General features: G+C 47.8%; 11 protein-coding genes across 12 annotated transcripts; 5 read left to right on the top strand and 6 right to left on the bottom strand.

Annotated features, from left to right (window-relative positions):
• Window positions 1-138: 138 nt before the first annotated feature.
• Window positions 139-609, bottom strand: E1B28_007383 (uncharacterized protein; the record flags this gene model as incomplete). Its single annotated transcript, XM_043152115.1, has 1 exon — window positions 139-609. One exon carries the CDS (start codon window positions 607-609, stop codon window positions 139-141), a length of 471 nt encoding a protein of 156 aa, XP_043010201.1.
• Window positions 610-1,453: 844 nt separating this feature from the next.
• On the top strand, window positions 1,454-3,906 carry E1B28_007384 (uncharacterized protein). Of its 2 annotated transcripts, none has more exons than XM_043152116.1 (4): window positions 1,454-1,616; window positions 1,681-2,446; window positions 2,496-2,820; window positions 2,877-3,906. In XM_043152116.1, exons 2-4 carry the CDS (start codon window positions 2,279-2,281, stop codon window positions 3,788-3,790), a joined length of 1,407 nt encoding a protein of 468 aa, XP_043010202.1. In that variant the 5' UTR covers window positions 1,454-1,616; window positions 1,681-2,278; the 3' UTR covers window positions 3,791-3,906. The 2 variants fall into 2 exon arrangements, with proteins under 2 accessions (XP_043010202.1, XP_043010203.1); XM_043152117.1 differs by having other exon boundaries at window positions 1,477-1,616; window positions 1,681-2,820; window positions 2,877-2,941; window positions 2,996-3,906.
• A 3,885-nt stretch (window positions 3,907-7,791) lies between these two features.
• E1B28_007385 (uncharacterized protein) lies at window positions 7,792-8,937 on the bottom strand. The gene is made up of 3 exons (XM_043152118.1): window positions 8,419-8,937; window positions 8,300-8,362; window positions 7,792-8,244 (listed from the first exon to the last, which is right to left on the bottom strand). Exons 1-3 carry the CDS (start codon window positions 8,854-8,856, stop codon window positions 8,149-8,151), a joined length of 597 nt encoding a protein of 198 aa, XP_043010204.1. The 5' UTR covers window positions 8,857-8,937; the 3' UTR covers window positions 7,792-8,148.
• Window positions 8,938-12,168: 3,231 nt separating this feature from the next.
• On the bottom strand, window positions 12,169-13,044 carry E1B28_007386 (uncharacterized protein; the record flags this gene model as incomplete). The annotated part of the gene is made up of 5 exons (XM_043152119.1): window positions 12,169-12,359; window positions 12,412-12,467; window positions 12,515-12,675; window positions 12,725-12,891; window positions 12,948-13,044. 5 exons carry the CDS (start codon window positions 13,042-13,044, stop codon window positions 12,169-12,171), a joined length of 672 nt encoding a protein of 223 aa, XP_043010205.1.
• Window positions 13,045-13,188: 144 nt separating this feature from the next.
• Window positions 13,189-14,942, bottom strand: E1B28_007387 (uncharacterized protein; the record flags this gene model as incomplete). The annotated part of the gene is made up of 7 exons (XM_043152120.1): window positions 13,189-13,232; window positions 13,294-13,545; window positions 13,599-14,069; window positions 14,129-14,504; window positions 14,555-14,682; window positions 14,738-14,753; window positions 14,805-14,942. The coding sequence occupies 7 exons, from the start codon at window positions 14,940-14,942 to the stop codon at window positions 13,189-13,191; spliced, it is 1,425 nt and encodes a 474-aa protein (XP_043010206.1).
• Window positions 14,943-15,846: 904 nt separating this feature from the next.
• On the bottom strand, window positions 15,847-17,304 carry E1B28_007388 (uncharacterized protein). Its single transcript, XM_043152121.1, has 3 exons — window positions 16,513-17,304; window positions 16,225-16,456; window positions 15,847-16,164 (listed from the first exon to the last, which is right to left on the bottom strand). The coding sequence occupies exons 1-3, from the start codon at window positions 16,797-16,799 to the stop codon at window positions 15,979-15,981; spliced, it is 705 nt and encodes a 234-aa protein (XP_043010207.1). The 5' UTR covers window positions 16,800-17,304; the 3' UTR covers window positions 15,847-15,978.
• A 116-nt stretch (window positions 17,305-17,420) lies between these two features.
• E1B28_007389 (uncharacterized protein) lies at window positions 17,421-18,485 on the top strand. The gene is made up of 6 exons (XM_043152122.1): window positions 17,421-17,460; window positions 17,513-17,596; window positions 17,659-17,813; window positions 17,867-18,057; window positions 18,116-18,202; window positions 18,258-18,485. The coding sequence occupies exons 2-6, from the start codon at window positions 17,520-17,522 to the stop codon at window positions 18,351-18,353; spliced, it is 606 nt and encodes a 201-aa protein (XP_043010208.1). The 5' UTR covers window positions 17,421-17,460; window positions 17,513-17,519; the 3' UTR covers window positions 18,354-18,485.
• A 130-nt stretch (window positions 18,486-18,615) lies between these two features.
• Window positions 18,616-20,798, top strand: E1B28_007390 (uncharacterized protein). The gene is made up of 12 exons (XM_043152123.1): window positions 18,616-18,688; window positions 18,776-18,836; window positions 18,905-19,276; window positions 19,334-19,380; window positions 19,442-19,489; window positions 19,545-19,711; window positions 19,779-19,917; window positions 19,968-20,014; window positions 20,077-20,179; window positions 20,231-20,376; window positions 20,431-20,512; window positions 20,568-20,798. Exons 3-12 carry the CDS (start codon window positions 18,963-18,965, stop codon window positions 20,663-20,665), a joined length of 1,191 nt encoding a protein of 396 aa, XP_043010209.1. The 5' UTR covers window positions 18,616-18,688; window positions 18,776-18,836; window positions 18,905-18,962; the 3' UTR covers window positions 20,666-20,798.
• Window positions 20,799-21,885: 1,087 nt separating this feature from the next.
• Window positions 21,886-23,273, top strand: E1B28_007391 (uncharacterized protein; the record flags this gene model as incomplete). The annotated part of the gene is made up of 6 exons (XM_043152124.1): window positions 21,886-22,058; window positions 22,124-22,288; window positions 22,354-22,449; window positions 22,505-22,533; window positions 22,592-23,098; window positions 23,162-23,273. The coding sequence occupies 6 exons, from the start codon at window positions 21,886-21,888 to the stop codon at window positions 23,206-23,208; spliced, it is 1,017 nt and encodes a 338-aa protein (XP_043010210.1). The 3' UTR covers window positions 23,209-23,273.
• A 93-nt stretch (window positions 23,274-23,366) lies between these two features.
• Window positions 23,367-24,286, bottom strand: E1B28_007392 (uncharacterized protein). The gene is made up of 3 exons (XM_043152125.1): window positions 24,019-24,286; window positions 23,772-23,964; window positions 23,367-23,714 (listed from the first exon to the last, which is right to left on the bottom strand). The coding sequence occupies exons 1-3, from the start codon at window positions 24,257-24,259 to the stop codon at window positions 23,456-23,458; spliced, it is 693 nt and encodes a 230-aa protein (XP_043010211.1). The 5' UTR covers window positions 24,260-24,286; the 3' UTR covers window positions 23,367-23,455.
• Window positions 24,287-25,429: 1,143 nt separating this feature from the next.
• E1B28_007393 (uncharacterized protein) lies at window positions 25,430-27,467 on the top strand (the record flags this gene model as incomplete). Its single annotated transcript, XM_043152126.1, has 7 exons — window positions 25,430-25,506; window positions 25,559-25,580; window positions 25,639-26,596; window positions 26,651-26,767; window positions 26,822-27,291; window positions 27,349-27,411; window positions 27,465-27,467. The coding sequence occupies 7 exons, from the start codon at window positions 25,430-25,432 to the stop codon at window positions 27,465-27,467; spliced, it is 1,710 nt and encodes a 569-aa protein (XP_043010212.1).
• Between the last annotated feature and the right edge of the window lie 43 nt (window positions 27,468-27,510).

Here is a 27,510-nt window from a genome sequence, read left to right on the forward strand (position 1 = left end):
GTTTTCGACTTGTTTGGTTTACGAGCTGCCGCCAAATAGCCTGTCCATAATAATGCAAATACCAAGCCAGGAAACAATTTTGTATAGATAGCTAGGTAACTCTAGTATGAGGCGAAACACGGCAGGTCACACAAACTTCTAACCGGTGGACTCGCGGAGTTTTTGTCCCGTGTTTCCACTTCCATCTCCATTCTGTCGTATACCCCAGAACCTCAATTGGTGAGTAGCAATGGGTGCGCGCCCCCGCGCCTCGTATTCTTCGCCATAGAAGATGTTAAGTAAAAAGTATCCTTGGAAGAGCTCCATGTCATGGGAGCCATCATCGCTAGTCCTTACCCACACTCTCTTCATCTTGAATTCACCAAAGCTATCAACGATGTCCAACTGTAAATCAGAGCTGTCAACATGGAGACTGGCTGAGAGACCACGAGATTTTTCGACGTCAGTTGGGCTGCGATACGTCAGAGAGTCTGGGGTGTCGTGTAATTCATCGAAAGTGAGTGAAAGTGTAGGAAGTGTCATGATCTGGGTAAGGCGTATAGTGTGTGGATTCTCATGTGCCAGGGGGTCAATGATGCTAGTGACCAAAAGTAAACCATCGGAGACCATATTGTCTTCGTCTGGAATATGGCACTCGGCCTTGGGTCGTGATGCGTTTGAACGCGACTGGGAAAGGGAAGTATACAAGTCACTGTATTGTATCAGCGGTTCTCCTGTGAAGCCTGTGCTGACAAAAGGATGTTCGTTGGTAGGATAGAGGTCGTAATTTCCCGAGAAATGAAGTGGAGAAGAGGTCACGTTTCTGTGGCTATCGTGAGTCCGAGGATCGATGAAGAGAGATCTTCCGAGCGGTTGAAGTGTACAGCTGATCGACGTTTTTGATGTCTGCGAAACCGGTAAAGCCTAAAGATAAAGATAGTGTCCTGGTTTAGAGAAAGAGACGCACAGATAGTACTCGGCCGACACACCACGGATGAAGCCCTCATTTCATTTCCATTTCCCCGCCCATCCTTCCCATAAGAAGTCTTCCTTCGCTTGGTGGGTCTCCTACAGCAATCTCCGCTCAAAATGGGTTGGTCGCCGGTGGGGAAGTGGCACCTAGAGACGCGCCACACGGTGGTGTTGCGGGACCTGGCACAGACAAATTTGTGTTGTCCCATTTATCCGGAACACTCTAAGAGCAACGAGACGTAAGACACGCGTGAGCTCAAATTGGACAGCGAGAGACTGGAACTTACAATTGCAATGGGCTGTGTGTAACTGTGGCAAGAGTACCGTTTGTGCAAGATCGACACTGACGCTCTTTGGCGTTATAGTGATAAAGGGCGTAGCGTAGAGAGGTTTTCAAGCAGTTTAGAGAGCTTTCGAGAGAACAACGTCCACCATGGTAGTCGTACAAGCCCGAGCACAAAGGGCAGGCCTGCTCGTTTGCTTACATAAGCGACGGCGTGCTCAATGACGTTGAGCTTACGCTTTCTTTCAGCACTTCGACACCTCGTATCCTGATTCAAGTCAAACCAACAAGAACCTTTATGGGATCCGCAGAGTTATGCAGGGGTATCTGTTAACATGTCCACAGAACCCATTTGGTGTATGCAGTAGTCGCTCGTTTTTCTGTGAGTAGAAAGTGGTCATGAAAAGTTTGGAAAAGGCTAAGGTTTTTAATTTATGATCATCTAGCGACCTTATGAGAAAGCCACATGTGCATATCCCGGATGTCACGACACTGCGCATACTTGCCTTCGCCATTACCCAACGGTTGTCGGCTTCCTCATGTGGGGATTGTCCCTGATATATATCCCCTCCTACCCGGGTGCTTACGATCTGAGCCTCCAGCCTCGAGCTGTTACTCAAAAGCTGATCCTCCATACTATCAATAGTTGACAGTCCCAGTCCTGGTTCAAAACGGAGGTACCAGCTCAAACCTCGAGGCTCATGGATATTAAAAGATGCAAGTCACCATAGTCCCTCTCCATCCCTGACATCTTCCCATGTTTTGGTCCCGGGTTCTGGATCTGCATGATTTGCTTCCGTTACTCCGTCGACTCACTTAGCCGTTACTAGCCTTTACTGCTTTTGGAGCAATACCGGCCTCCTCGCGAAATTTTATTTTCCAAAGGAAAGCCCTTCATAACATTGTAACCTTCAAGGAAGCCTCAAGGCTCATGGGAAATGATCACGGACCATGCCGGAGCAGTGCCACTTCTCCTTATAATGATTGTTCAGAACCTTCTCGTGCGAGTCGCCCGGCTCGTCCATCTTTTACTTTTATCCAGAGATGTCCCCTTGGGCACACAACTCACCCAGTCAGCACCTTCCGCAATCCCTATATGAGCTCTCTTCGAGACTTGCTGCCCCCGGTTCGAGGTCACTCACGCTGGAGCGTTATTCATCATCATCACACCACATCCAAGTTAGCAGGGGGACGGTAACGTTCAGCGAGAGGGTAAGATCGATTTGCTCGCGTCAGACGCTTCAATTAATTCGGGATCTAGAGCGATGGGACTTCACGAGAAGGGACCCATCGTCGTCCGTCCGGTATGGTCACACCTGCCAGAGCTCCACTTCATTCGGATTACTACAAACCAAGCAAAGTGCGGAGTTCTGCTGGGGATCGGAAACTCCGGGCTCTGCCTCCTGAAATACTGATTCAAGTCTTTGAGATGCTTTTTGATGACCACAACTCGGCGCTACTTTCCAAGGAACAAGCCCTTCGGGCTCTGAACCGTTCGATTCAAATGCTCAGTCGATGCTGTCTCGTGTCAAGGCTCTGGTATTCTGCAGCAAGAGGTGTTCTTTATACACGCCGGCTAGTTCTATGTAGGCGCAATTTTATCTTGACGCTCCCACGTCTCGTTAACAGCACTTTTCCGAAGGCAATATCAAAACGGCCAGATTGCTACTTCGAACGTTACAGGGGAATACTGGGAGTCCTTACCCAGTACGCCACCTTTGCTTCTGTTACCAGAACCCCTATGACGCTGTTGGGGAACAGACTTTTGCGCAGATTGTTACACGCATCGTGTCTCTCTGCCCAGAATTATGGTGTCTGGAAGCAGAATGGGGACCCTTAGAGTTTCCGTTTCTGGCCTCTCTCCCCGTGTTTCAGTCATTACAATGGCTTCGAGTGACTAGCCAGTACCTCGACTTGCTTGCCCCCCTTCTACCTCACCTTCCCAATCTTACTCGCCTAAATATCATCTACCTCATTGCCGACTCTTCGCGTCCCGGTCGAGAAATGAGGCGTATAGCACCCCCCACATTCCGCCTCAAGACTTTGCAGCTTTCCCAAGCTGAACTCACGCTGTCTCAATACCAATGGTTACTCGCCAGTTCATCCCATTCACTCGAGTATCTAGAACTGCAGCAACTTTCACGTTCTGCAGATTTGTTGGGACGCACAATCGGCCGAGCTGTTAGCTCACTTCACGTAAAAGGTCCCGCCGACAGCCCGCGGAAGGGTGATCCCGATCTTGTTGACGCATTGCCACATTTTCCAAAATTGAAAAGCCTTCGGGTTTCTGGGTACGGTTGGCAATGGCAGAAGTTATTTTATAACATAGCAGCTGACCTGCGATCCCTCGCTGTCACGTACTCGAGAGACGCGGCTGAAATACTGGTAGTGGCGTTGGCAAATCCCAAGTGGCAACCTGGGCTGAGGACTGTGACCGCGTTTCATTATGCTGGAGGTGGCAATGAAGTCGGACGGAGCCTAGATGCGCAGCTGGAGTATGCTTGTTCGAAAAGGGCGATAAACTTGTTTCGAGTTCCAGGTGGTACGATTATGTAGGTTACTGCCTGTCTCAAAAGTATCTCCTCCACATGTATCCTGATATGTATTATGTATATGTAGTTTCTTGTACATTAACTAACTATAAGTAGATCGCACGCTCGCCTTCAGCCCGTCCATTTTTAGTTGACGATTGCCATGATTATAAGTACAACCATGGTTCAGAGACATGAAGCATTTCGATTAATTGGCACGTTGAACAAACGCGTACTATGACATTCGAGCCGCGGAAATCCATCTTTTGGTCGGACATGCGGTTTTTTTTTTGAATGAGAGTCTGTGCGTGGAAATCTCGCCGTTGTACACACATTTAGGCAGGTGTATAGATCACAGAATCCTACGTTTGATAACTTTAATTTAAATTTTGATTGTGTATTTGTTTTCCCCGCATCCTTCTAAGTTCTTCGGAGCTGAGTGAGAACGATTCCACCCGGTCCAGTACGGTAATAATAAATAAGCGGGAGACGAAAAGACGTTTGAACTTCATAGCAAGTTACAAGGGCACAGTCAGCACCTTGATGGGCGCGAGAGATGCATTGGGAGGATGGGAGGATGGGAAAAATCACAAAATCTTGTAACGCACTTGTCACTTCTAATTTCTGCAACTCGGGCACGGCATAGGTCGATAGTCGTACTGGAAGTCTTTCGCACTCGCAACAGAATGATACGAATGGACTTGAGCGTCTTGAGCTTGCAACTGAATGAGGAGCGACCGTGTAATAGGAGGGCCCTCTATTCACCATTAAGTCGAAAGTACAAGGGACGCCGGGACTGATAGTGCTCATTCCCGCAAGAAATCACCCAAGTTCCTGACAGCAGATCGAGAGTCTATAATTGCTCCTGATCCACTACCCGCTTTGCGGGGACTTGGCCAAAAGTAACCTCAGAAAGTCAATTGAGGAGGCGGCAATGTGGAGTGAGAACTAAGGTCGCGAAGAGCTGTTGATGCACGTGCATGATGGCCCAAACTTGAAAATCATAGCAATGACAGCAAGCTGTGAGCAAGTTACAGGAACAATCAAGATTATGGGTAGTGCACACCAAGAACGTTGGATTGATTCGCGGCCCTGCGTCTTGGATGGGTCCCGCTTCTGTCGGCCGTACAAAAATCTTGGAGTGTGGGTCACCCGATCGATGCTATCTGCACAAAAAATGCTAGAAAAGCCCTGCATTGGAGTGCAACCCAATCACCAGTCACCAACCACCGGTTACCCCCATTCATGATACACACGTTCACGTTCCCTATTCTTCACGTCATAAAACGACAGGGAAACTCCAACTCCATCAGACATCCCTTTTCGCGGTTAAATAAGGCCTCCCACATAGTTGGCTGGTGGCTAATGTTAGAGAGGCCTCAGAATCCAGAAGAACATACGCACCAATGGATCCGCAAAGGTACCATGATAGCACAAATTTGTGGACAGAGCGGTATTCCGATGGATAGAATAGCAGGTACATGTGAACAACTGTTTTAGGCTAGTAGAGCGTTTTACATGACCAAACGCTTGCAAGCCAAGAAGAGTGGTATGAAGCCATTCCTCGATTTCCGGATGATCTACGCAAACATGCCCGTTGATACCGACGGAGCCCGTACAGTGAGAAGTGGTCCAATTATTGAATAAGGACGCCTATTAGCAGGTTCCGAAAGTGGAGTGGAACAGTGACGACTCCGATATGTATACAGAACGGGGGAAAACTCCAACGAATACGAAGTAGCTGTCGAGCCCTTCCCGCTATGTTTTCAATCCAGATCCCATTGAATCGTGATTGACAAGTACTGGCCCCCAACCAGCCCACAAGGACTCCGGCTCCATGAAAGGAATGTAATGCGGCTTCTGGGGATGACAGTTTGGCCAAGTTGAAGGGCATCGACTGAAAGGATAATTGATGGTGTATTCCTGATATCTTGAATAACGTTGAAGGACTTGACTACCAAGCTAGGTGACATTATAGTATTGAACCTGAATAGATGAGCTCAGCGGGTCGAGGAGAAACAAGTTGAAGGGAGCATGTCGAGTCACCTGGAAGGTCCCGGGACCGGAGGTCTGTTGGACGCGACCACATGACTTGGGTCCGACTCACTTATTCGTACATTTCTTCAAAATCAAGAATTTGCTTGCTCTCAAATGCTTGGTCATAGAGGTTGAACGAATTACAAGGCTTTCAAACTACGTGAGGTGGATTGAACCAGGGATTGCGGTTCACCGAGGCAGAAGGTGTCTCCTGCTAGGGGCTCTTCGGAACTTCCTTCCTTTGAACGCTGTTCATCTCGCAAAGAAACTGCTTTTGCTTTTCACTCAACAAACCAAACCAACAAGTTTCTCGTTCACGACAAGAATGTCGTTCTACCACGTCTCATCTGCTTGAAAGCTCCACGTCTTCTGCCAAACGATTTTATATCACCTCCCTCAAGGGCCGCCTTATCAGTCCACGGTTCTCGAACTCGCCCAGGCAAATCGTTTGACGGGGGTTTGGATTCGTCATTCAAATCAGGAAAAGACGCGATGTCCAAAGACGATCTGGAAATGTTGCTGGCAATCCAAACGTATTTTTCGGAGACCTCATTTCCCATCCCTGCCTTGACTTTGGAGGCCCTTCAACGAACTTCTTTGTGTCGGAGTACCGATGGTTGCTCTGGTCGTAGATGCCCGGCGGTGCTTCTGGAACAAAGTGAGGGCGGTATGGGTGCTATGATAGCGGGAGCCCCAATCCCTTCCCATCTCATCCCTGCGAGTCTGTAACCGGCCCGTATATCACGAGCTTGCAACTTGGAGTTGTCAATATATCAATACCCAGCTTGCAAGTTCGTCGGTGATAGGACAGCGACTGGCATGAGACGAACGACTCCTCTTTACTCCTATCGATCCTTCCCATCGATGTCCACAGAGCAAATTAAGTGATTTGACTCCTGGATCTTGCTGGGTGCTGGAATAACCTCAGCCCGAGGTTTCCTTTCCTTCGCGTTGACGGTGAAGGGCGTTTGCTCGGGATATTATGTGCTCTAAATCTTCACCTGTTATTCCTTGTCAATTTGAGAATGCTGTAATATGCATTTGTCGAAAGCATGTAGTCTGAAGAACTAATTCCGTAAGACAGATACCCAGTTTACTCCTGGTGTCGGAGACGTATCCCCTCCAAATTAAATGCACTTCCCCCCCTCTTTAGCCCGGCCATGATATCCTATATATAATGGGACAAAGAGACCTGATTATCAGCGATTATCAGCGATTATCTCCAAAAAATGATCTATGCGACAGGACCAGGGTAAATTAAAGCGGAGATCGAAATTTCCTGCGTGCACGACAATGTCCCCTCCCTTTGAGCTACAGTAACATAGTATTTTTCATGTTCCTGTTTATTTATTCCTACTGTTATCTGACATGCATCTATACTTCAACTGTTATGAGATGTAACTTTTATATTCCCACACACTTTTTTGGTAATAATTTGTCATCTCTCACTGTCTCCTCTCCCCTTCTCTAACTGTACTGTTTTTCCACAGGTTACAGGTTTTTCTGTGCATGGGACAGGGAGGGAATGGGGTAGGCCACCCTGTACAAAGTTCTGTACACAGTACAAGTCCTCCACCTGCTATTTATGTCACCCACTATACAACATGTACTGATTTGGCACAGAATACTTTCCCCATGGGTTTGTACCTGTAAAATGGGATAGAGCATGGCCATACCTGCAGATAGGGAAGTTGGAACAGCACGGGTTGGTGGGTTTTCCTGTGCATGGGATGGGGCTGGAATGGATTAGTCACCCTGTACAAGTCCCATACCCACCATACTTTTTTCCATGGGTAACGGGTAGGACAGGTGTAATTACGCCTCTGACACAGGATGTTCACAGAACAGGTCATGTGATATGAATACAGTGGGCCAAGGGACACAAACTTTCCCCCCATGGGTGATTCATGCTGTTCACTACCTGCAGAACTCCTACAGAGCACAAGTAAGCAGGTGTATAAACATGCAAAAAAACTCGGCACAAAGGGCCGGGTCATAAGCTTGTTGATTAGATGCGATAAGCATCTTGATGACCCAAACGAATGATAGCGGTTTGATAATAAGGATAGAGGTTGAGATAAATACAGTTACAGTTGAATTGTTGGATATGTAAATGAGAAGAAGCGTGAAGTCCAATTTAATACCAGCACCATTTCTTTCGATTTCTGTCTCTTTCTCTTGCCTTTGCCGTCGTGAAGTTGTTGGCGGCACAACCAGAACAAACTGTCTGATCACCTTTAGGAAGCCAAGTTTCAGCTCGACAGAACGATGGAGTCGGCCAGGTATCGATATTTAACCAGACCCTCCATGAAGGTCCGATCTTGGAAGGAGTTGGGGAGTGGCAGTTTACACCCATCGAGGTGAGTTTTTCTTCTTTTCCTCTAATTCCTGTTCGAGCTGCTTCTGCTGCTTCTCGCGTTGAGCACGATGATCTGCTAGTTTCTGATATGTTCTTGAGAAAAAAAAGGCTCGTCTTAGCAACTAAGTGGAGACCTACGGCTCGGAGAGTTTCGATGGTCCCAGAAAGAGATTCTAGAGTGGTCTCGGACATGTCTGACATCTATATACGAGAATAAATGAGGTCTTGGTGTCAATAGCAGCCAGTAGTAAACGCACCGCCTCGTGAGCCTTCTTCAGCAACCGTTCTCTGTCCTGTTCCCACTGAGCTCTCTGCTGCTCGAAACTTTGAAAACCCCATTGGAATGGGTATGAGTGACCCGCTGGTGAGGCTGTCTGTGTCTGCGTCGAGGTGGACGATGGTGGTAAGGTGTGATCGATAGGGATTCGGGGCTGGACATGCTGTGGTACAGGAATCTGGAAAGGTTCTATGGATCGTTCACGCTCGAGGTTGGCTTGCATCTGTGGCGGGGCTTGTACTGGTACTTTTCGGCAATGTCCCCAATTTGCTTCACTGTTCCGATGCGCCTCTTTGCGGAAGATGACAAATGTCGCTGTGCCTGCACCGAGGAGAAACCATAGCAGACGAGAAGGACGATGAGCATCGCGGTGATGATGATACCACGAATGCCAATGGAAGGGAGGTCGGCTGTACATGTTGATGGTAGAGAGTGTTCAGATGAGGTCAATGAACTGGAAAGACAAAACGAAGGAGGTTTATAAACCGTTCCATATGAGAGTCGGCTTGAAGTGACATATGTGGGCGGCGGCAGTAATGACTGCAGATCGGACGACAGAAACGGCAAGGATACGTCATCACGCTTAGCACAGACGCCCGGCTCGGCTAGCAAACGAAAAGCCGGAGACGCGTGTCACCCGTGCCGAGGGCGCCGTGACTTTTTTGATTCCGAGTCAAATTAACGCGTGTCAATATCGATTAGCTGCCAATATCAACACATACAGGAAAGTCAGAGTTTTGACAAGCTCCTAGAGAGCCGCAGAATCTATTGGTTCGAGTAAAACCATCTTCACCCTATTTCGCTGCGTATTCTTATCTTTCTCCAACCCAATCTGCACTAGTACCTTATCAAACACCGAGATCTTCTTTACACCGTCTCCTGGAACGGGAATGCTGATCGTATAACTCTCCGCATCGAATGTGTGTGTGTCACGCTTGAAAGTTACCAGGCCCTCAATGCCGAGTCTACGCGCAAGTCAGCAAGCCATGTACCGAAGGTGTAGAATGGAAGATCTGACTTTGACACAAACACTCCCACGCCATTCCTAAAAGTTCGTATAACGAAAGCTTCTTCTCGTACTACCCCCTTTGCCTCCGTGCGCCCCTTCAACGCCAATCCAACGTAAAACTCGACACTGGCTCGCCCAGCCATTTGCGCCATCCTATGTCTACGATTAATCACACCCATCACACGTTCGACATGCGATTTCGAATGTAATGATGCATGGAGGGGAGTAAATCCGATAGCGGCAGACAGTTGTCTGTGCACCAGAACATCTAGATCGATGTGGCATCAGTCAGGGAAAGGGTAAAATGAGGGAGAAATCATGCCTGCATATCGCCGTATAGGACTGGTAAAGTGTGTATAGATTTCGCTAGCCAACCCATAATGCCGGAATGTGTCCCTACCAACGCTCCCCGAACAGAAGTACTCCGCAGAAAGCATGCACCTTGTCGCCATGATACGAACGAGAGTATTGAAAGATGGCTCTTTGGGATCCTGCCGTGGCTTGAGATTACCTGCATATAACTAGAAAAGAATAGATGAACTCACCACACATTTGTCCAAAGACTTTGCCAACGCTCCGGAGCTGCTCACGTCCAGATCCATGCCCTTTGCCTTTCTCAATATATCTTGTAGTTTCTCGAAATTGGTCTTGGGCGGTGGAAGATGTCGCCTATACCAACACTGACGCTAAGCAATCTTGCAATATAAAGAATGGGGTCGATACGTCACCTCAGAACAGCCGTTTGAGGGAAGCCCTCCTCAATCTTCCTCGCTACGCTCACATTTGCCAATAACATGAACTCCTCAACCAAACTATTGGTTTCTCTAAGCTCTTTTTGTTCGACGTCGATGGGATCTGACGATTCAGCGCTGTCCATATGGATCTTCACTTCCGGTGAAGCCAGGTTGAGGGCACCGGCCGCCATCCTCTTCCCTTTGAGCTTTACGGCGAGTGAGTTGAGCAAACGAATGGAGTTGGTCAGGTCATCTTGAAGATTACTGGGAATGATTGTGAGGGCCGGAAGATTTCCGCCTACTGAAACTCGAAAGCTCACGGGTCATCCTTCCGTATCTGGGCTTCCTCGTAAGTAAACGCTGCATTTGATTCGATGACAGATTTCGCGAACCGAACATTTACGATATCTGCGTCCGGTGTCAATTCCTGAAGTAGGTGTTATCAGACAGGGTCTACCCCAACCAACAAAAGCGTACCCAGATAACAGAGAATGCTAGTCTTTCCACGAAGGGGCGTAAAGAGCAAAGATTCGTTCCTAGTAGTGACGGCAACATATCTATCCGTTTGTCTACAAGATAGACAGTTGTTCCGCGTGCAGCAGCCTCACCATCCATGGCATTATCGGGATGTACGAAATGGGATACGTCGGCAATATCTAAGTTGAGAGTGAGTTCGTTGTAGTACTGGTAGTTCCGATGTCCAATACTTACGGACCCCTGCCTCAATATTACCGCTGGGTAATCGTTTTGCGTGAAGCGCATCGTCGATATCTTGACAACCTATTCAAATCAAACGATAATTACATTTCCTGAGGCGCAACGGAAGACCCTTGTGCCTACCTGGGGGATCGATACTACACACAATAACTTCTCTCAAGTCTTCTCTATCTCGCCACACATTTTGAGGATCTGTTTGTTTTGGCGGTACTACCCATTGATCTCCTTCGGGAGGCAAGCAGTCCAACATAGCTTTTCCGAATGGCCTATAGGGAACATCAAACTCTAGCAACAAGCTCTCCTGCTCAGCCTCTTTACTCTCGACCTTTCCCAAGGCCCTCACGAAGTGACCTTCAGGGTACCTAGAGGTTGTGTCCCATCTGTCAATCGTCACAAGGACCTTTTGGTTCAAAAGTAATGGTGCTTGGCGAGTACGTAAACGAATACGTGGAAGAAGTCGTGATACTGGTGTCGCAAATACGGTCTGAGTGGAAAGGGAGGTGTTCAGGGTGGATATTAGGGAAGTACTGTCGATATGGCAGACATAAGCCCGCCAATTGCGCTTGATGACGCCTACGACACGGCCGGTAGGTTGCCGTTCGGATGGTGGTTTCTGTGAGGCAGTTTCATTGCGAAGAAGTCGAAACTCCTTCGCTATTACTTGTTCTGCATTTTCGTCACCTTCCCCACCGGAATCCTCCGCGTCGTCGTTTTTCTGAGTCGCTGTAGTGCAACTTTAACGATTTCACTAGAAGGAATCTCAACGCATAACGAACCTTCTTGATCTACAACTTCATCCGCGGGCGCCTTCCACTCCTTTTCATCAAATATTTCAACGACCACTACGTCACCTTGGACAGCACGATTCATGTTCTCTCTTCCGACTAGTAGAACTGGCTTGTCGAAAGCTGGTACTGGAACAGTCCCCTTGTAGTCTCCCGTGAACATCGAAAACGACACGCAAACAACAAGTCACACTGTACCTCTAGATAGTTGTAAGTATTGGCATTGAAGTGACCTTGATGAAGTTCACCGGCTTTGACACCAGCTATGAGTGTTGCAGAGGGAAGATACTGTATGTAGCTCGGTCAACGCCTTCGTCGGATAGTAAAATAAAAAGCCTGTACCTCTGGATAGAGGACCTGTCGACCTCCGGAGGCCTTAGTGGGCTCTATTTCGTCTGAACCGGTGACCGATAGGAGATCCAAAAGCTTGGTAGAATCGGCCATCCCTTCCACATATCTTCGAACTGTCCATGCACGTTCATCCATCAGTGAAGTCGAGTCGAGCTGGTGTACTCGCCTGAAATCGTCGCTATACCTGATTGTTCAGCCTTTTGACGATTCCCAGCATCTTCCGTTAATAAGACGACAGTGGGAAGCTTGGGTGGAGGTCTTCCTCGGACTGGTGGTCGCGTAAGGGAGATATGTGTATTATACCACTCCGTAGCTTTCCTAATGCCTGTTACAAGGTATGAAGATGGGAGTAAGGAGTTGCGATACAAGATACGCACCTCGGTCGTTCCGGTCGTTGGGTGTCTCGTTCTCTTCTCGTATGATCGCTGTTTCTCTATAGCTGAATTAGAACATGGAACTGTTCCCTAACGAGCGACATACGACCGATATTCATTATAAAACACCCATATCCGCTTGTCATCCGCTTTGGTTAAAGCCTTCAAACGGTTATATAATGGCAGCGAACGATGTCGGACTTCCTCGAGCACAGTCTGTAGAAGTATGATCGGCGGGCTGAACAAATCTGATTCGACTAGCTCCATCTATTTCGGGATTTGAAGGTGAATCACGAGCAAGATTTCGAGCACACACTTGGGCAAGGAATACGTTCGTGTCCGGTAAGACGATATGTCCATTCGGATACAATTGGTGTCTCTGGTCACCATTAACAGGTAAAGTTTCTTCAGATGTGGTAGGACATTCTCTGCAGCCCTCAATTCCACAAGCAACGTCGTCTCTGAGGTAGCGTTCGCGAAGTACTGCCGTTTGCGTTCAGGACAAAATTCCGAGTGCTGTACTAGGACCTAGACCTTACCTTTAATAACCTTTCCCCTGGCGGTCTTCTTGAAAAATTTTCTTTGAGTGATGACTGCCTCCGTGCGTGGCCGTTTTCGGATTGTAATTTCGACCATGGAGGAAAGGAAGGAAGACGCACGGTTCAGATGGCCGACGAGGCCGGCCACTGTCTTGATGGAACTATGGATTTTCCAAGATATTTCTCGTTTCACGTGTACAATTTGTGGTTTGCATACAAAAAACGATACTCTACAATTCTATTAATCTACCTCCAATACGGTACCACGTTGCACGCTGCCCCATCCTGGAAGGTAGGTGGGAAAGTCAGGAAATTGTAGAAACAAGATTCCAATAGCTGCACTAACCGACTAGACGCCAATGCTTCTCGATTCTCCGAGACAACGCAACCTTTTCACCGATCTCAGTACATGCAGGTGATGTTAACTGGATTTTGGCTAAATCAGCCTTGACGCTGACGACACGACCACCCGTCGATGTAGAGCCAATGTTGACGAGTAAAATTTCATTTTTGGTTAGCTTTGAAACTTTCGTTTGCTTCTTATCCTCACTCTTGACACCTAGCAGACGTCGAAGGAGGAAAAGACTGATTTCAAGTTCTGTAAAGCTGTTTTTAGTGATTCGGCAGGTACCCAAGATTCATTCAACTGACCCGAATATACCTGAGGCAAGGTGCCAACGGCACCCAATACTTGTCCCACCAACCTATCCGCTCTACACAACGTAGGGTCAATCCTAGTCCCAACACCAATCAATCCCCCTGGAACAGCAAATTGCAGAGAATTGTTCTCCGCAAGGAGAGATATGATTCGGCTGAATATCGGTTGACAACGGGCGCGTCCTTGAGCGTCTTTTGTGACGATACCAGGCCTTATTTCAATTTCCTGGCCCAGTCGCAAGACACCTGTAAGTATAGATCCTCCAGCTACGCCACCCTTGAGTTCGTCAACCTCTGCACCTGGCTTGTTTACGTCAAATGATCGAATGACGATGAGTTTAGGTTGGGACAAGAAGTCGCGAACGGGAATAGGAATATTTTTGACGATGTATTCGTTGACGGCATCGATATTGTATTTTAACTGGGCAGATATGGGGACGATGGGCGAGTTTTCAGCGACGGTGCCTGAAATGCGTAACGTTCATCAGTTGTTTGAACCAAGGAAATAAAGAGAATCGTCTGACCCTTAACAAAACCTGCTATACTCTTTTGATGTTCCAAAGCCTGGGCCTCCTTGATCAAATCGACCTTGTTCTGCAGTATGATGATATTTTCGAGCCTCATAATTTCTACGGCAGCCAGATGTTCCGAAGTCTGAGGCTGGGGGCAAGTTTCATTCGCAGCGACAAGAAGTAGTGCAGCATCCATGACTGCGGCGCCGTTCAACATAGTGGCCATGAGAATGTCGTGTCCGGGACAATCGACGAAGGAGATGTGTCTGAGCAACTTCATTCGGTGACCACATCCAGGACGTTCACAAGGAGGATTGTCTTCTTTATCTGAACGGTATGATCTGTAGCATCCTGGTCGAGGACATGCTTCGTTCGAGCATTTGTAGATCTAGCTGGATGATCAGAAGTAGCGTAGACGCTTTTCTCTGTGTTACGCACTTTTGCATTTGCATAGCCCAGCTTGATAGTAATATTCCTTACTAGCTCATTCTTGAATCTGACTGTCATGACTCCTGATAACGCCTTCACCACTGTAGACTTTCCGTGTGCGACATGTCCGATAGTACCTGTGTTCGTTGCTCATCACATCGATCGTGTTTTTTTGCGAGATCTAATGCCCACCTAAATTGATAGTAGCCTTGAAACAGTCAGGGTAGATCATTCTGCTATCCGTGCGGTGTGTTCTTACCTGTTTTGATATGACCTCGGGCGAAAGAGGTGTAAGCGTCGAGGGATCCACCTCAACTTGAGGAAGGACATCCTCTTCACCTTCGGACTCTGAGCCCGAATCTTCGTGATTTTGCTGCAGTGTTTCGTCGCCAGGCATGATGAATAATGCCGGAATTCTATAGGAAAGATTAAGGGCGACTGGGTGTCGAGGTAGGAGTCAAAGTTGCACGCGGGCGCCTCGATATTGAAACACAACTATTTATGACTCTTGTATGACTCAGGCCTGTATGACTCGACTGGAGTCTGGTGGTAGAGTTCACTTTCCCCTCGAAAAGCGCATCTTGCACAGTCACCTCTTCGTTTAAGTCTGGCGATCCAGATAAGCTCCAAAGTCGGTCAACCGTGACGTTGGGCTGTGGATGATGGCGCTGATAGGCGCTGAACATTGAAACGAAGCTCTCCCGAAAGGAGGGACTTTCACAAGTGTATATTTACTCAGACTGTGTTCGACCCCTGGTTTGGCCAGGTCTCTCGAGTCCCCGGCGGCGACAGAAATGGGTAAAAATATGGCCGAAGACAGAAAGTACCAAAATGAACCCCATCCTCCGATACACTGATGTAGACAGGGATGGCTCGCCGGTAGCTATGTCTGATCTGCGAGCCGGACATAGGTAGATTTAAACCCTAATAATAATAGGTAGACCAGAATAGTAGTCCTATCAAAAATGTAGACAGAAATGGGCGAAAAAACAGCGACCCGATCCCGATGTAGACAGAAACCACCCCAAAGGTATGTACACAGAATGACGCCGGATCGGACCTATAACCGCATATGCCCCCTCCTAGGAAAGGGCACAAGTCTGAACCTGCACCACCCACGACACTTGGAACTTGGAAGCGTGCGGCGTGCTGCTACATACGGATCTGAGTGTCTACTCTCTAGTTTGTTCCCCATGCGGTGCTAAACCCCGTTCCAAATTAGAAGGATAGTCGCGACATCAACCCGGCCTAATATTGGTTAGAGCACCTCCTCAGTATTGAGATTTACTTTCAAACCCTTGCCGCCCGCAGATATCGTGCTCGGTCTCAAATTGTTTGAAATGAAATATCGTACAACATCAAGTAAGGACGCCTTTAAAAATCCAATGTCACGCGAGATTATGCCAGTTGTCTGACCCATCCATTAGCCCATCTTAAGAGACAGTAATGCTCGAGCTTCCACTGCTTTGGTAGCCTTCGGTAGCGACGATCTGGTAGTCGAAGCTGGAGCCCAAGGCCATGCCGAATTGCCTCCAAGCGTTGAAGTGACAAGAAACAGTGACGCTTCCGCTAATAGAGCCACCTGGGTTCTTCTTAGGGTTTCGGACAGACCAGAATTGCTAAGAATGAACCCAAAATTGTCAATCATGCTGTTGAAGGATAAAGTGTGGGTGACAAACCTGGAAGGTCTGGGTGCCGTCGATGGAAGGAGCATTGTAGCGCCAGGTGGAGAGGACGTCGTAGCTGGCACCGTCGCAGCTCACAGTTCCTTTCTTTTGGGCAGCCGAAGACGGGTTGTAACTTCCGTAGGATTCGACGACGTAGTACTCAATAAGAGCATTACGGGTCCAACCGTAGACAGAGAGATAGCTGTTTCCGTTGGGCTGGTAGGTACCACTGTAGTGGACGGTCCTAAAGAGAGGGGAGTCAGCAAGAAGGTAAAGTCAATGAGGGTCTTGGAAATATACCTAGAGGAGCTTCCAGGGTTCCATCCCTTTCCACCGACAAGATTGCCGTTGTTACCAGACCAACTAAGACTATAAGAACCACCACCGTTGTTAGTGTAGGTGGCCTGAGCAGCACCGTCGGTCCACCACGAGTAGTAGTAACCGTTGTTAGTTCCCGTGGAGCTGGGGGTTCCGCCACGCTCAACGAGAGAAGGAACTGTGGCTTCGATGGTCATGTTGGTTGCGGGTGCGGCTAAAGCACCTGCAGCAGCGACTGTGGCAACGAAGAGGGAAGTGAAGGAAACCATTGCTAGCTTAACTCTGTAGGAGGGCTAATGTCGATCCAACGAGAGACCTCGCTTTTAAACTCTGTCGCAAAAAAGTCGGCCCGAAAATACCAATCACAGGTTGTCATTGTGAAAACTGTAAGAGATTTGGTCCTCATCTTCAACATAGCAATTCATCCGAACGTTCGGGCGCCGTTGGCAGAGTGTCACTTCCAGAGTTGACCCGCATCTCACAACATTTGAACACATTGTAGGAGGGCTCCTCCAGAGCAATGGCGGCCGCCGAGTACCAGAACCAAGAAGATCCGACTCTATTCAACAGTCGAATATTCATTGGGGACATGTGCACAGAGAGGGGGTCATTCTCGGAACTTTGGGAAAGAGACACTTGCGCGTCGGGGCACGGGTTTACGGAATTGAAGAGACCTGTGTACCAAGTGAAGTGATTTGGACTGCAAGCTTCAGCATTCCAAAAGCCGCGATTTCACAATCAGAGTTCAGGAAGTTGAGGTGACTGGGATTAATGATTGACTTCGGATATAAATAGTACATAACCGAAAGTTGCCGTGCGTCAAGGCTCTCGGCAACTTCCGTCCTAACTGCATAGCTGTTCCCAAGCCACCTCCCAGTTAGGGAAGGTCCGTCAATTCTGTGCGGGCCTCACCACCAACCTCAAAACTAGGTTCGTCGTCAGTCGTCACCGTAATTCCACGCTAACGGTACTGAAATCAAAGCCGCAAGATGGGCGCATACAAATACGTGGGGGAACTCTACAAAAAGAAGCAGTCGGACGTCTTACGTTTTCTTTTCCGTGTGAGGTGCGCAAAGTCGAGTTTGATCTTTCGCGAAAGTGTTTCTAAATGTTCTTTTGTGCTTGCAGATGCTGGGAGTATCGTCAACTCAACATCATTCATCGGGCTTCGCGCCCCTCCAGACCCGACAAAGCTCGTCGTCTCGGCTACAAAGCTAAGCAGGGATATGTTATCTACCGTATCCGTGTTCGCAGGGGTAACCGCAAGAAGCCTGTCCCTAAAGGTGTGTTTCCATAGCGGACTTGAGGTGCGGCTTGCCCTGAGCTATCTGAATAGGTGCTACCTATGGGAAGCCCGTTCGTCAAGGTGTTAACCACCTCAAGTACCAGCGAGGATTAAGAAGCACTGCAGAGGAGCGTGTCGGTCGTCGTTGCGGAAACCTTCGTGTTCTGAATTCCTACTGGATCAACCAGGATGGTGTCTACAAGTACTTCGAAGTCATCTGTGTTGATCCTTCCCACAAAGCTGTACGGTCTATCCTTTCCTGGCGGAACAAACTAGTTCTAACCATCTGTTATATTATAGATCCGTAGGGATCCTCGCATCAACTGGATCGTAAACCCAGTTCACAAACGCCGGGAAGCTCGTGGTCTCACCTCCATCGGCAAGCAGGTGTGTTCTGTACCTTTTGTTCCCAAGATTACACCTGATATCTACTTCCTTATAGAACCGTGGCCTTGGAAAGGGACACCGCCACAACCACACGCCTGCTCGCTCGACATGGCGCAAACACAACACACTCAGCTTACGCCGATACCGGTGATCTGGTGTCCGTGTGCTTATGCTATGTTGTATTCCATGTTTTATACTCCCGAAATCGCGTTTTTGAAAAAATAACATGCATCATGCGTCCTATATGCCCGGACGAAGAGCCTCGACGTTCAATACTAGGCCGAAATTGGTGTGAAACGTGCCTGACACCGACATTGGACAGGTATGTCATCGTGGGAATAAAAATGAGGTGGAAGTACCAGGAAGTACTAGTGCCGTGAGGCGCTAATATATAGGAATCCTGAAATTCGACCGGTAAAGACTGTACCGACGCTACTGCGCACTGAGCTTGCCTTGTAAGTCTTGGTTCCTCGAAAACAATACACTGTCAGTGTCAATGGACCAGTTCAACTGGGTGCCCATCATTCGGTTGTTTTTTCTGATTGATTATTTAAAAAAGCACGTTGACCCTAGGATATTCTCGGCTTCCCCTCCAGCCTCGAGGTGCATTTGCGAATACCCTGTAATCGTCTGGGTATGTCTCTTACATCCTTTTCGGTCCCGACCCTCAAAAAGAGCTCATTTTCCTTCGAATGCTCGTAGAGCCGCTTACCTGACATCCGCGATAAAGGTTGTCGAAAAGCGACTATAGTGATAACAGATGGCGAACTCCAGTAATGACCACCAAAAAATCGACACCCTTGATATTCCTCCAGAGTATGACGCTAGGAGTACGAAAAGCGATGAGGTCGAAAATCCACCAATACGACCAAAGCGATTACCTATCGAGTACTCCTCACCTAGTGCTTTCTTCAGAAGTGTCGGCAGGAGGTTTAGCATGATGTGGACCAAACGGTTCTTCCTCTCGTTGTTGGCGGGTCAATTGGTATCGCTGTGCATAACATGCACTAATGTTACCACTACGGAGCTCGCGATTCGTGGGTGGGCATTGCCTACTACTCAGTCCCTGTTCTTGTGAGTAGTCAGAGGTGTCATCGTGGTTATTCGACAATTGCTTATCGATTTGCCCAGATACTTCACGTTGTTTATTATTTACACACCATTCACGATATACAGATGTGGGTTTCTTTTGTTCTTATCCCTTCGACGACTTAACAACGTTTTCTTAATATCGATCAGATGGCTTGAAAGGCTGGGCGGAGATGGTTTTCCGAGATGGGTGGAAATGTGGGTTTGGGACCTTCATTTCAGGATGTGCTCAAAGAGTTAATATTCTCCTCAGACTTCATATTGGCCGCTGCCGATGTAGAAGCCAACTTCATGGTCGTCAAAGCCTATCAGTACACTGATCTCTTATCGTGCATGTTGCTCGACGCGATGGCTATCCCTTCTTGCCTGTTTTTCTCGTGGCTATGGATGCGGACAAAGTATCACTGGACCCAACTCCTGGTGGGTTCTAAATCTCCGTGAGGATTAGCTTGTGTCATATTCATTCATTCACATTCTGTTTCGACAGGGTGTGATCATTTGCTTAGGAGGTTTGGCCATGCTTGTTGGCTCCGATATTATAACGGACAAGACCGCTTCCAGTGGTGTACTTAATAGAGCCGAAGGTGATGGATTCATGATTGCCGGTGCCATTCTGTATGGTTTTAGTGCGTCATTTCTGTAGTACTCCCACTCTCTTTTTGAGGTTACGGTTCAGCCAACGCAACTGAGGAACTGTTCGTGCGTAAAAGGCCATTGTACGAGGTATGCATCGTATTCGTATTCCTTTCCGATAAAAGGAAACATTTGACCAAATCATCTTTCAGGTCGTCGGTCAATTGGGAATGTGGGGCGTCATTATCAGTATTGCTCAAGCTGGTGGTTTAGAAGCGCGTGATTACAAGCTTCACACCTGGAACGGAGCAACAGGTATGTTCAGCAGTTTCTTGACGCGTAGACCACGATACTTATATTGTACAGTTGGACTGATCCTCACTTACACTGTTGGAATGCTCATCCTATACACCGTTGCACCCCTTCTTTACCGAATGGCATCTTCGGCGTACTATAATCTCAGTATACTGTCTGCCGATTTCTATGGCCTGCTGTTTGGTTTGTTCCTATACGTGAGTATTCATCAAATTGTATGCGGATGTCCTTATACCAATGCTCCATTCTAGCACTACCGTCCTTACTGGCTTTACTTCGTTTCCTTCGCCGTCGTCATCCTAGGTTTGATCACCTACTTTTGGTGGTCCGCGCGTGCGTTTTTTTAAATCCCTTCATATCGTCAGCTGACTCGTAATTCCATTTGCAGCGGAGGAGCAAGGAAAGCTGATTGCACAAGCTCCGGAATACGTGCAAGAGAGGCGAGAGAACTTACGAGGTCGTCAGAAAATCGCTGGGAATGTATGATTAGGTCTGAATTTAATTGGATTTTCAAGCCCAACGACACCATGGTTTCAAGTCCGGATTATTATTATTATCATGTATCGTAGTCGTATATTCTGCTTGATATCCTCCGGTATGATCTTTAACAATCCTTTACTTCACATACACAGTATAGACGAAAGTGTTTTGCATTTGCATCAAGAAGTACTGAGGGGCACAAAAGCATAGTACCGAAAGATTACACGAATAGAGTTTGGCACCGGCACCGTCAATACTTACAACACTACTTTCAAGGTTCATGTCCCTTAGGCTTAATCAGCCCTATAACAGTTCGTCGCAGAGTCGCCAGTCGAATGGCCACAGTGGCGAATCTCCGACAACTAACCCTTTTCACGGCATTGGCCTTACAAATTTATCGTCAGTTCAGGATGCAAGAATGATGTTGAGGAAACACCCTCATAACCTGGAACTCAAGAGGACCTTCCTGTGGCTGCAGGGGACTCAGGCTGGGCATCAAATATTATGCAATGGCCTAGATAGACTACCCCACTCAATGGGGAACCAGTTACAAGGGTATAGGTGGTGGAGTCTCGAGTCTGTAGATTACCTAATCCATCTATCTGTCACACCCGCCTCTCCGCTCTCAGATGCAGGGACTACTATTACCTCCCAACTTGAACGCTTTCAACGTGATTCTGGACTTTGTCGAGAGCGTCCAAGACTACCGCATATTCGATGATCCCTCACCCCTCAAATGCAAGCGATCATAAGTTCTCTACGCTTCGAACAAAAACGGCAACGAATGATAATCGATAACTAACGGTACACAATACATCTGGAAACTAGGAGCTGTTACCACTGTTGAGCTCGTGTTTTGCGTATGCCAATTGTACTGCCTCCGAAGATGGTCTACCGCGCGGTTCTCATGAACTTGTCTTGAAAAGCTCATCAATTATCGAGGGCTTGGTGTTCTCTATCTCCAGGATATTAAAACTCTCTATTGAGCCTTGCGACGTGCACGTGTATCAACAAGAACAATAGTCACATCTCGAACTTGATGCTGTTCAACGCTCTAGCCGAGTTGCGAGTGCTTGGGCTGCCATTAATCCAAATGCCACCATTGTTATCATATACAAGAATGCCCAACAATTAAACACGAGGTGTTTTTTTCGTATATATATATGTAGCGTCGCGATCAGGCCGAACAAATAATCGCTACTTGTCCACCTCAGACAGCGACTATCATGCATAGGCTACTCCTCGCATTCCTATCACTATTTTCACTACCTCTTCTCTGCCTAGCTACTCATGGTGATTCCTTCGACCCTTTTCGTCGGCATCATCAGCGATCCCAATCCAAACCTCGTAATATCAAGTATTGCCTCCAAGATAAATACCGTGGAGAGAACATTCTAAAGTGCGTGATGGTCTTCGAATCTCTCCGTCGGATGTGTATCAACTATATTCGTATGTGCATATTAGTTCATGGAAATTCTTCTCTGCACCAGATCCCACACATGGTATGGTCGACTATCAAAGTAGAGAAGACGCGATCACACATGGTTTGGCCTACGTACAGAAGGATGGAACGACAGTGCTCGCCGTGGACAACGTTACTGAGCTTCCTCCAGGCAAAAACCGCGCTTCGTGAGTTTATAAATAGTTTACGGTTCGCCTCATTCGTCCGTCGTTGATGAAACGCGCATATACAGAGTTCGGATAAGCTCTCCGAAGACTTACAACCAGGGCCTGTTCATCGCTGACTTTTGGGCCATGCCATTTGGATGTAGTGTTTGGCCGGCGTGGTGGTGAGTGGTTTTCGTGCGCTTAAATGTAGGCATGTCATAATGCAAACTTCGGCAGGTCTGTCGGTCCAAATTGGCCGAACGGAGGTGAGCACTGTCCGATTTCCCCGCTGGCAATCTTGCTCATCCCTTTTTTTCGACGCAGGCGAGATCGATGTACTAGAAGGCGTGCACAACTCAGTCAACAACCAACTCACCCTACACACCTCTTCCGGCTGCTCCCTCGACACCGAAGTGCAACCCCAAGTTTCAGGCTCCATAAGTGGTCACACCAACTGTGCCTCTAGCGGTGCCGACAACACCGGTTGTGCATTCATCGACAGTGATTGCCGTTCTTACGGACGGGATTTCAATCTAAATGGTGGAGGCGTCTACGCCCACTTGTGGGACAGTGAAGGGATTAAAGCATGGTTCTTCTCTAGAGGGGAGATACCAAAAGACATCCTCGAAGGGGAACCAAAGCCTGAGTTGTGGCGAAAACCAGTAGCGTTTTGGAAGAATGGGGAGAGCTGCGATATTGGGAAGCATTTCTATGAGCACGAATTGGTGATCGATACTACTTTGTGTGGGGATTGGGCGGGTGCTACGTACGAGGTTGCTGGATGTCCCGGGAGGTGTACGGATGCAGTGACCAATCCCAGGAATTTTGATAGTGGGTATTGGTTTCGTTCTCGTTCTTTTTTCTTATTGATGGTGGCGATCATGCCTTTTGCAGATGCTCGATGGAAGATTAACTATATTGCTGTCTATCAGCCAGCTTAAGTACTGAGTACTGAGCACACTGAACCTATACCCCACATTGACTACAACTTCACATTCTTTCCAACTCTTTATTGTTAACATATTCTTATTGGTTTTTACGGATCGTCCGAAGAGCTGAACCTCGGTGATTTTGACCAGCGCCATGTACTGAAGTAATCGTGACTTGTGCGGATCACATCGTAGTGAATACAATGGCTGGTCATATCGGTACTCGAATATTGAATACTCGGATATACTTTGTAACAGTCTACGACTGCTTCTTTCTCCTCAACTCCTCCCACTCTCTCCTCCATCTCTTCCACTCTTCTTGACGACCACCGTCCGGCCATACAGCCCATCCATCACGAATTTCGAAGAATGTGGAAACGGGATTGGTCAACAAAAATGATTTAAGGTCGGATGAGAAGGGAAGAAGTTCAAGGATGGCGTACACGAACACTGCAAACGACGATCCAATGAAAAGACCCCAGTAGATTTGGCGAGGCGTGTGGTAGTTGAGGTGATAACTGAACGTTTGATGTCAATTCGAGAGTTCAACTGGAAGGGATTGGGGAAAACCTAACCGTGAATACGCGACTGCCCCTGTCCAAGCTAGCAATATGAGATACACTGAAGCTCTAAACGTTCTATCGAGGAGAGGATATCCGGATGATGCGAATCTCTGTTTGTAAAACATGTGAAGAATTAGGAAGGAGGAAAAATATCCCATGTATTGACTGTGGCTTGAAGGTAATCCGTAGCCGTTACCGACCATATCTGTTGAGAGCGTCGCGAATGAAGTAGAGTAATATTTTAGATATAGAAACGCACTGGTAGGTCTATCTTCCCTTATTATATGTTTGATGAAGTAGTTCAACGCCTCGTTCGTCAACTGTCCTGCCCACATAATAATTATGAGAAGTTCTCGGGATTGGACTGCGAGCGCAGCGTAGGAAGCCATGAGGAGGATGGGGCTTAGCGTTATGAGGGCGAGAAGAAGAGAGAGATAAGAGGAGTCATTGTAGAGTACGTGTGTGAGGTCAAGGGATGCCTTGGGTCCTGGACTGGACATTGGTAGTAGTAACGTGGTAACCGTGGTTTGTGGGCGTTTGTTTCCTCTTACTCTCATCACACGGACCATGCTTACATTCGTCGTACGCAAGGGCTGCGTCCTCGTTATGGCATCTTTGAATGGAAACGTTCTGGACCTGATTCTCTGCTTCCTCGAATACGTAGATTCATTAAGCCTCCAATTCCCATTTACTCTTCGCCGTCCAACTAGAAATCGACCAATGTCGCTTCCTGTATTACCTATGTCCCGCAATATTAGGAGCTCACGACGTATGTAACCCGCAATGTACTAGTAGTCACAAACACTTTCAAAAGAACTTGCCGACAAGAAACTGTCCGGAAAGCTCAAAGTCCTTTAGCAGATACTCAAAACCAATCAACTCGTAATCCGGAACAGTCGCTATGCGGAAAGATTACTTTAATATGGGGTTTTCAGGTCTAAGTATCAATTTCTCCTCGTCTCATCGAACTTCTACTCTCTGATAGTCTAATCTGCGGTTTCGTCAGGCGCAGAAATCTACATTGACATCAGGCCATCAACAGTCCAAGTCAAGTTCCACCATCCTTTGTCCAAAGCATTCGTTGATGATCTCCGTCGTGTCCCAAAACTGTTGTGTCGAGACATAAAGGTCGTGGCAAGACGCGACGCGGGCGTTCTACATGTCGTCCTAGGAGGCGCAATTTGTGGAGTCGCTTTAGGAGCAGCATTCGGTATCAGATGTGCCACTGGTGAAGGTAACGGCAACACGGAGCGGTACTGAAGCGCATGCTTGTTGTCTGCATTGGCCAGACAGAGGCCATTTGACTCTGAGAGGACTCCTCGGAAAACTCATGTTGCAACTCGACGTTTGTCTCCTGAACATGTAAGTGTTCTATATCGCTCTAGGTTAGAGAGCAAAGCCGAAGGTGGGCGACGATGAGTCGCCCAGAAATGAATTCTCTGGCTCAGACTCAATATGATCGTAAATGCCTCGAAGTTCTGCGACCTCCGTGGTACGCTTGCAGTACGCGCATCGTGTTTGGAGGGTCACGTCAGGCCATGAAATACTTGTACAGTTTGTGAGCATTGTAAGTCGAAAGTATTTCAGTGTTCAAATGGCAAGCACGTGTATGACGTCACGTCGCGTATGTCGCGTTATTGCATCTGTTCAGTTCTTCTCCATCGATAACCATGTCCTTCCCAGTCAAGGAGATCCAAACAAAGCCCTTTGAAGGCCAGAAACCAGGTACTTCTGGTTTGCGAAAAAGGTGCTTTTCCCCCAGTTCTTCTCATCAGATTCCAGACTGATCTGTCCGGCAGAGTCAAGGTCTTTCAGCAAGAGGTATCCCGCTCGTAATATATCTTCATCAGCGTTGTGTTCATCGAGCAATCCTCTCTAGCATTACACGGAAAACTTTATTCAATCCATTTTCACGTCCATTGCACCTCTTTCGAGCGAGTTCACTCTCGTGATCGGAGGAGACGGCCGTTACCTCTCCCCAGAGACAGTTCAAACCATCCTCAAAATCGGTGCTGCCAATGGCGTTGCAAAATTCATTGTCGGTTGTCAATCCATCTTATCCACCCCGGCTGCTTCCAACGTTATCAGGAAATACAAAGCCAACGGCGGTATCCTTCTCACTGCATCCCACAACCCTGGTGGTCCCAATGCCGATTTCGGTATCAAATACAACGTTTCCAATGGTGGCCCGGCCCCAGAAAACGTCACCGACAAGATTTTTGCGGCGACCAAAACAATCACCTCCTACAAGGTCATTGAAGCTCCTCCAGTAGACCTCAACAAGATTGGTGAAACCACTTTTGGTCCAGCGAAAGTCAAGATAATCGACTCGGTTGACGACTACATTACCCTACTCAGAGGCATCTTCGATATCGAGCTGATCAAACAGTTCCTCGAGAGCCACCACAATTACACCGTGCTCTTCGATGGTCTTCATGGTGTAACTGGTCCATACGCGACGCGTATCTTCACCAAACTGTTTGCCCTCCCTGAATCCTCCGTTCAAAACTGCGTCCCACTTCCTGATTTTGGTGGAGGGCATCCCGATCCTAACCTCACATACGCAAAGACATTGGTAGATGCGGTCGAGGCCAATAATATCCAGTTCGGTGCTGCTAGCGATGGAGACGGAGATAGAAATATGATTTACGGCAAGGGCGCGTTTGTTACGCCTAGTGACAGTGTAGCTGTCATCGCCGATTGGGCAGAGGAAGCTATCCCGTACTTCCACAAGAAGAATGGCGGTGTCAAGGGTTTGGCTAGGAGTATGCCCACTAGTAAGGCAATAGACTTGGTTGCGCAGAAGAGGGGCTTGGAGTACTTTGAGGTTCCGACTGGTGAGTGACTTCCAGCAGCGGATCCTCAATTTCGTAACCCTGATCCTTGTTCAGGATGGAAGTTCTTCGGAAACCTGATGGACGCTGGACGATTATCCATTTGTGGTGAAGAATCTTTCGGGACCGGAAGTGACCACATAAGAGAGAAGGATGGGCTGTGGGCTGTTATCGGTGAGTTTTGCAAGGATATTTAGGAATCGTCGAGTCATCGACATTTCACGACAGCGTGGTTAAACATTCTTGCCTACGCCAACTCTAAATCACCCAATAAGCTCTTGGGGATCAACGACATTCTCCAGCGCCACTATTCCATCTACGGTCGCAACTACTTCTCTAGATATGATTATGAAGAGGTCTCTTTGGAAGGCGCCCAAAAAATCGTCGATGCCTTGAACCAGCACCTCTCCGCATCTTCCCTCTCCAACAAGGAATTTACTTCCACCTCGACCAAAGAGAAATACACCGTCAAGGATCTGAGCAACTTCAGCTACACAGACCCTATCGATAAGAGTGTGAGTAAGAATCAGGGACAAATCGTAGAGTTCACGGATGGAAGCCGAGTTGTGTTTAGGTTGAGTGGGACTGGAAGTCAGGGTGCCACAGTGAGAATGTACGTTGAGAGGTATGTTGCTCCAGGCGCTGGTGACGAAGCTTTGAAAAAGGCGGCAAAAGACGGGCTCAAGGGGTTGATTGAGGTGAGTTATTTTGCCTTGTGTTATATCAGAGGGAGATGGAAATTGATCGACAACTAGGTTGCCCTTGATCTGAGCAACTTGAAGGAGTTTTTGGGAAGGGAGGAGGCTACTGTCATTACGGTGTGGATTATTTCTTTCGCTTGTTTTGGCAATCTACTGAACAGCCATGTCAGTAATTTAACCTTGATTGAGAACGACCACTCGAAGGAATGGAAGGAA

Source organism: Marasmius oreades, chromosome 4 (genome assembly GCF_018924745.1).
Source record: "Marasmius oreades isolate 03SP1 chromosome 4, whole genome shotgun sequence".
In the NCBI taxonomy this organism is placed as follows: Eukaryota; Fungi; Basidiomycota; class Agaricomycetes; order Agaricales; family Marasmiaceae; genus Marasmius; species Marasmius oreades.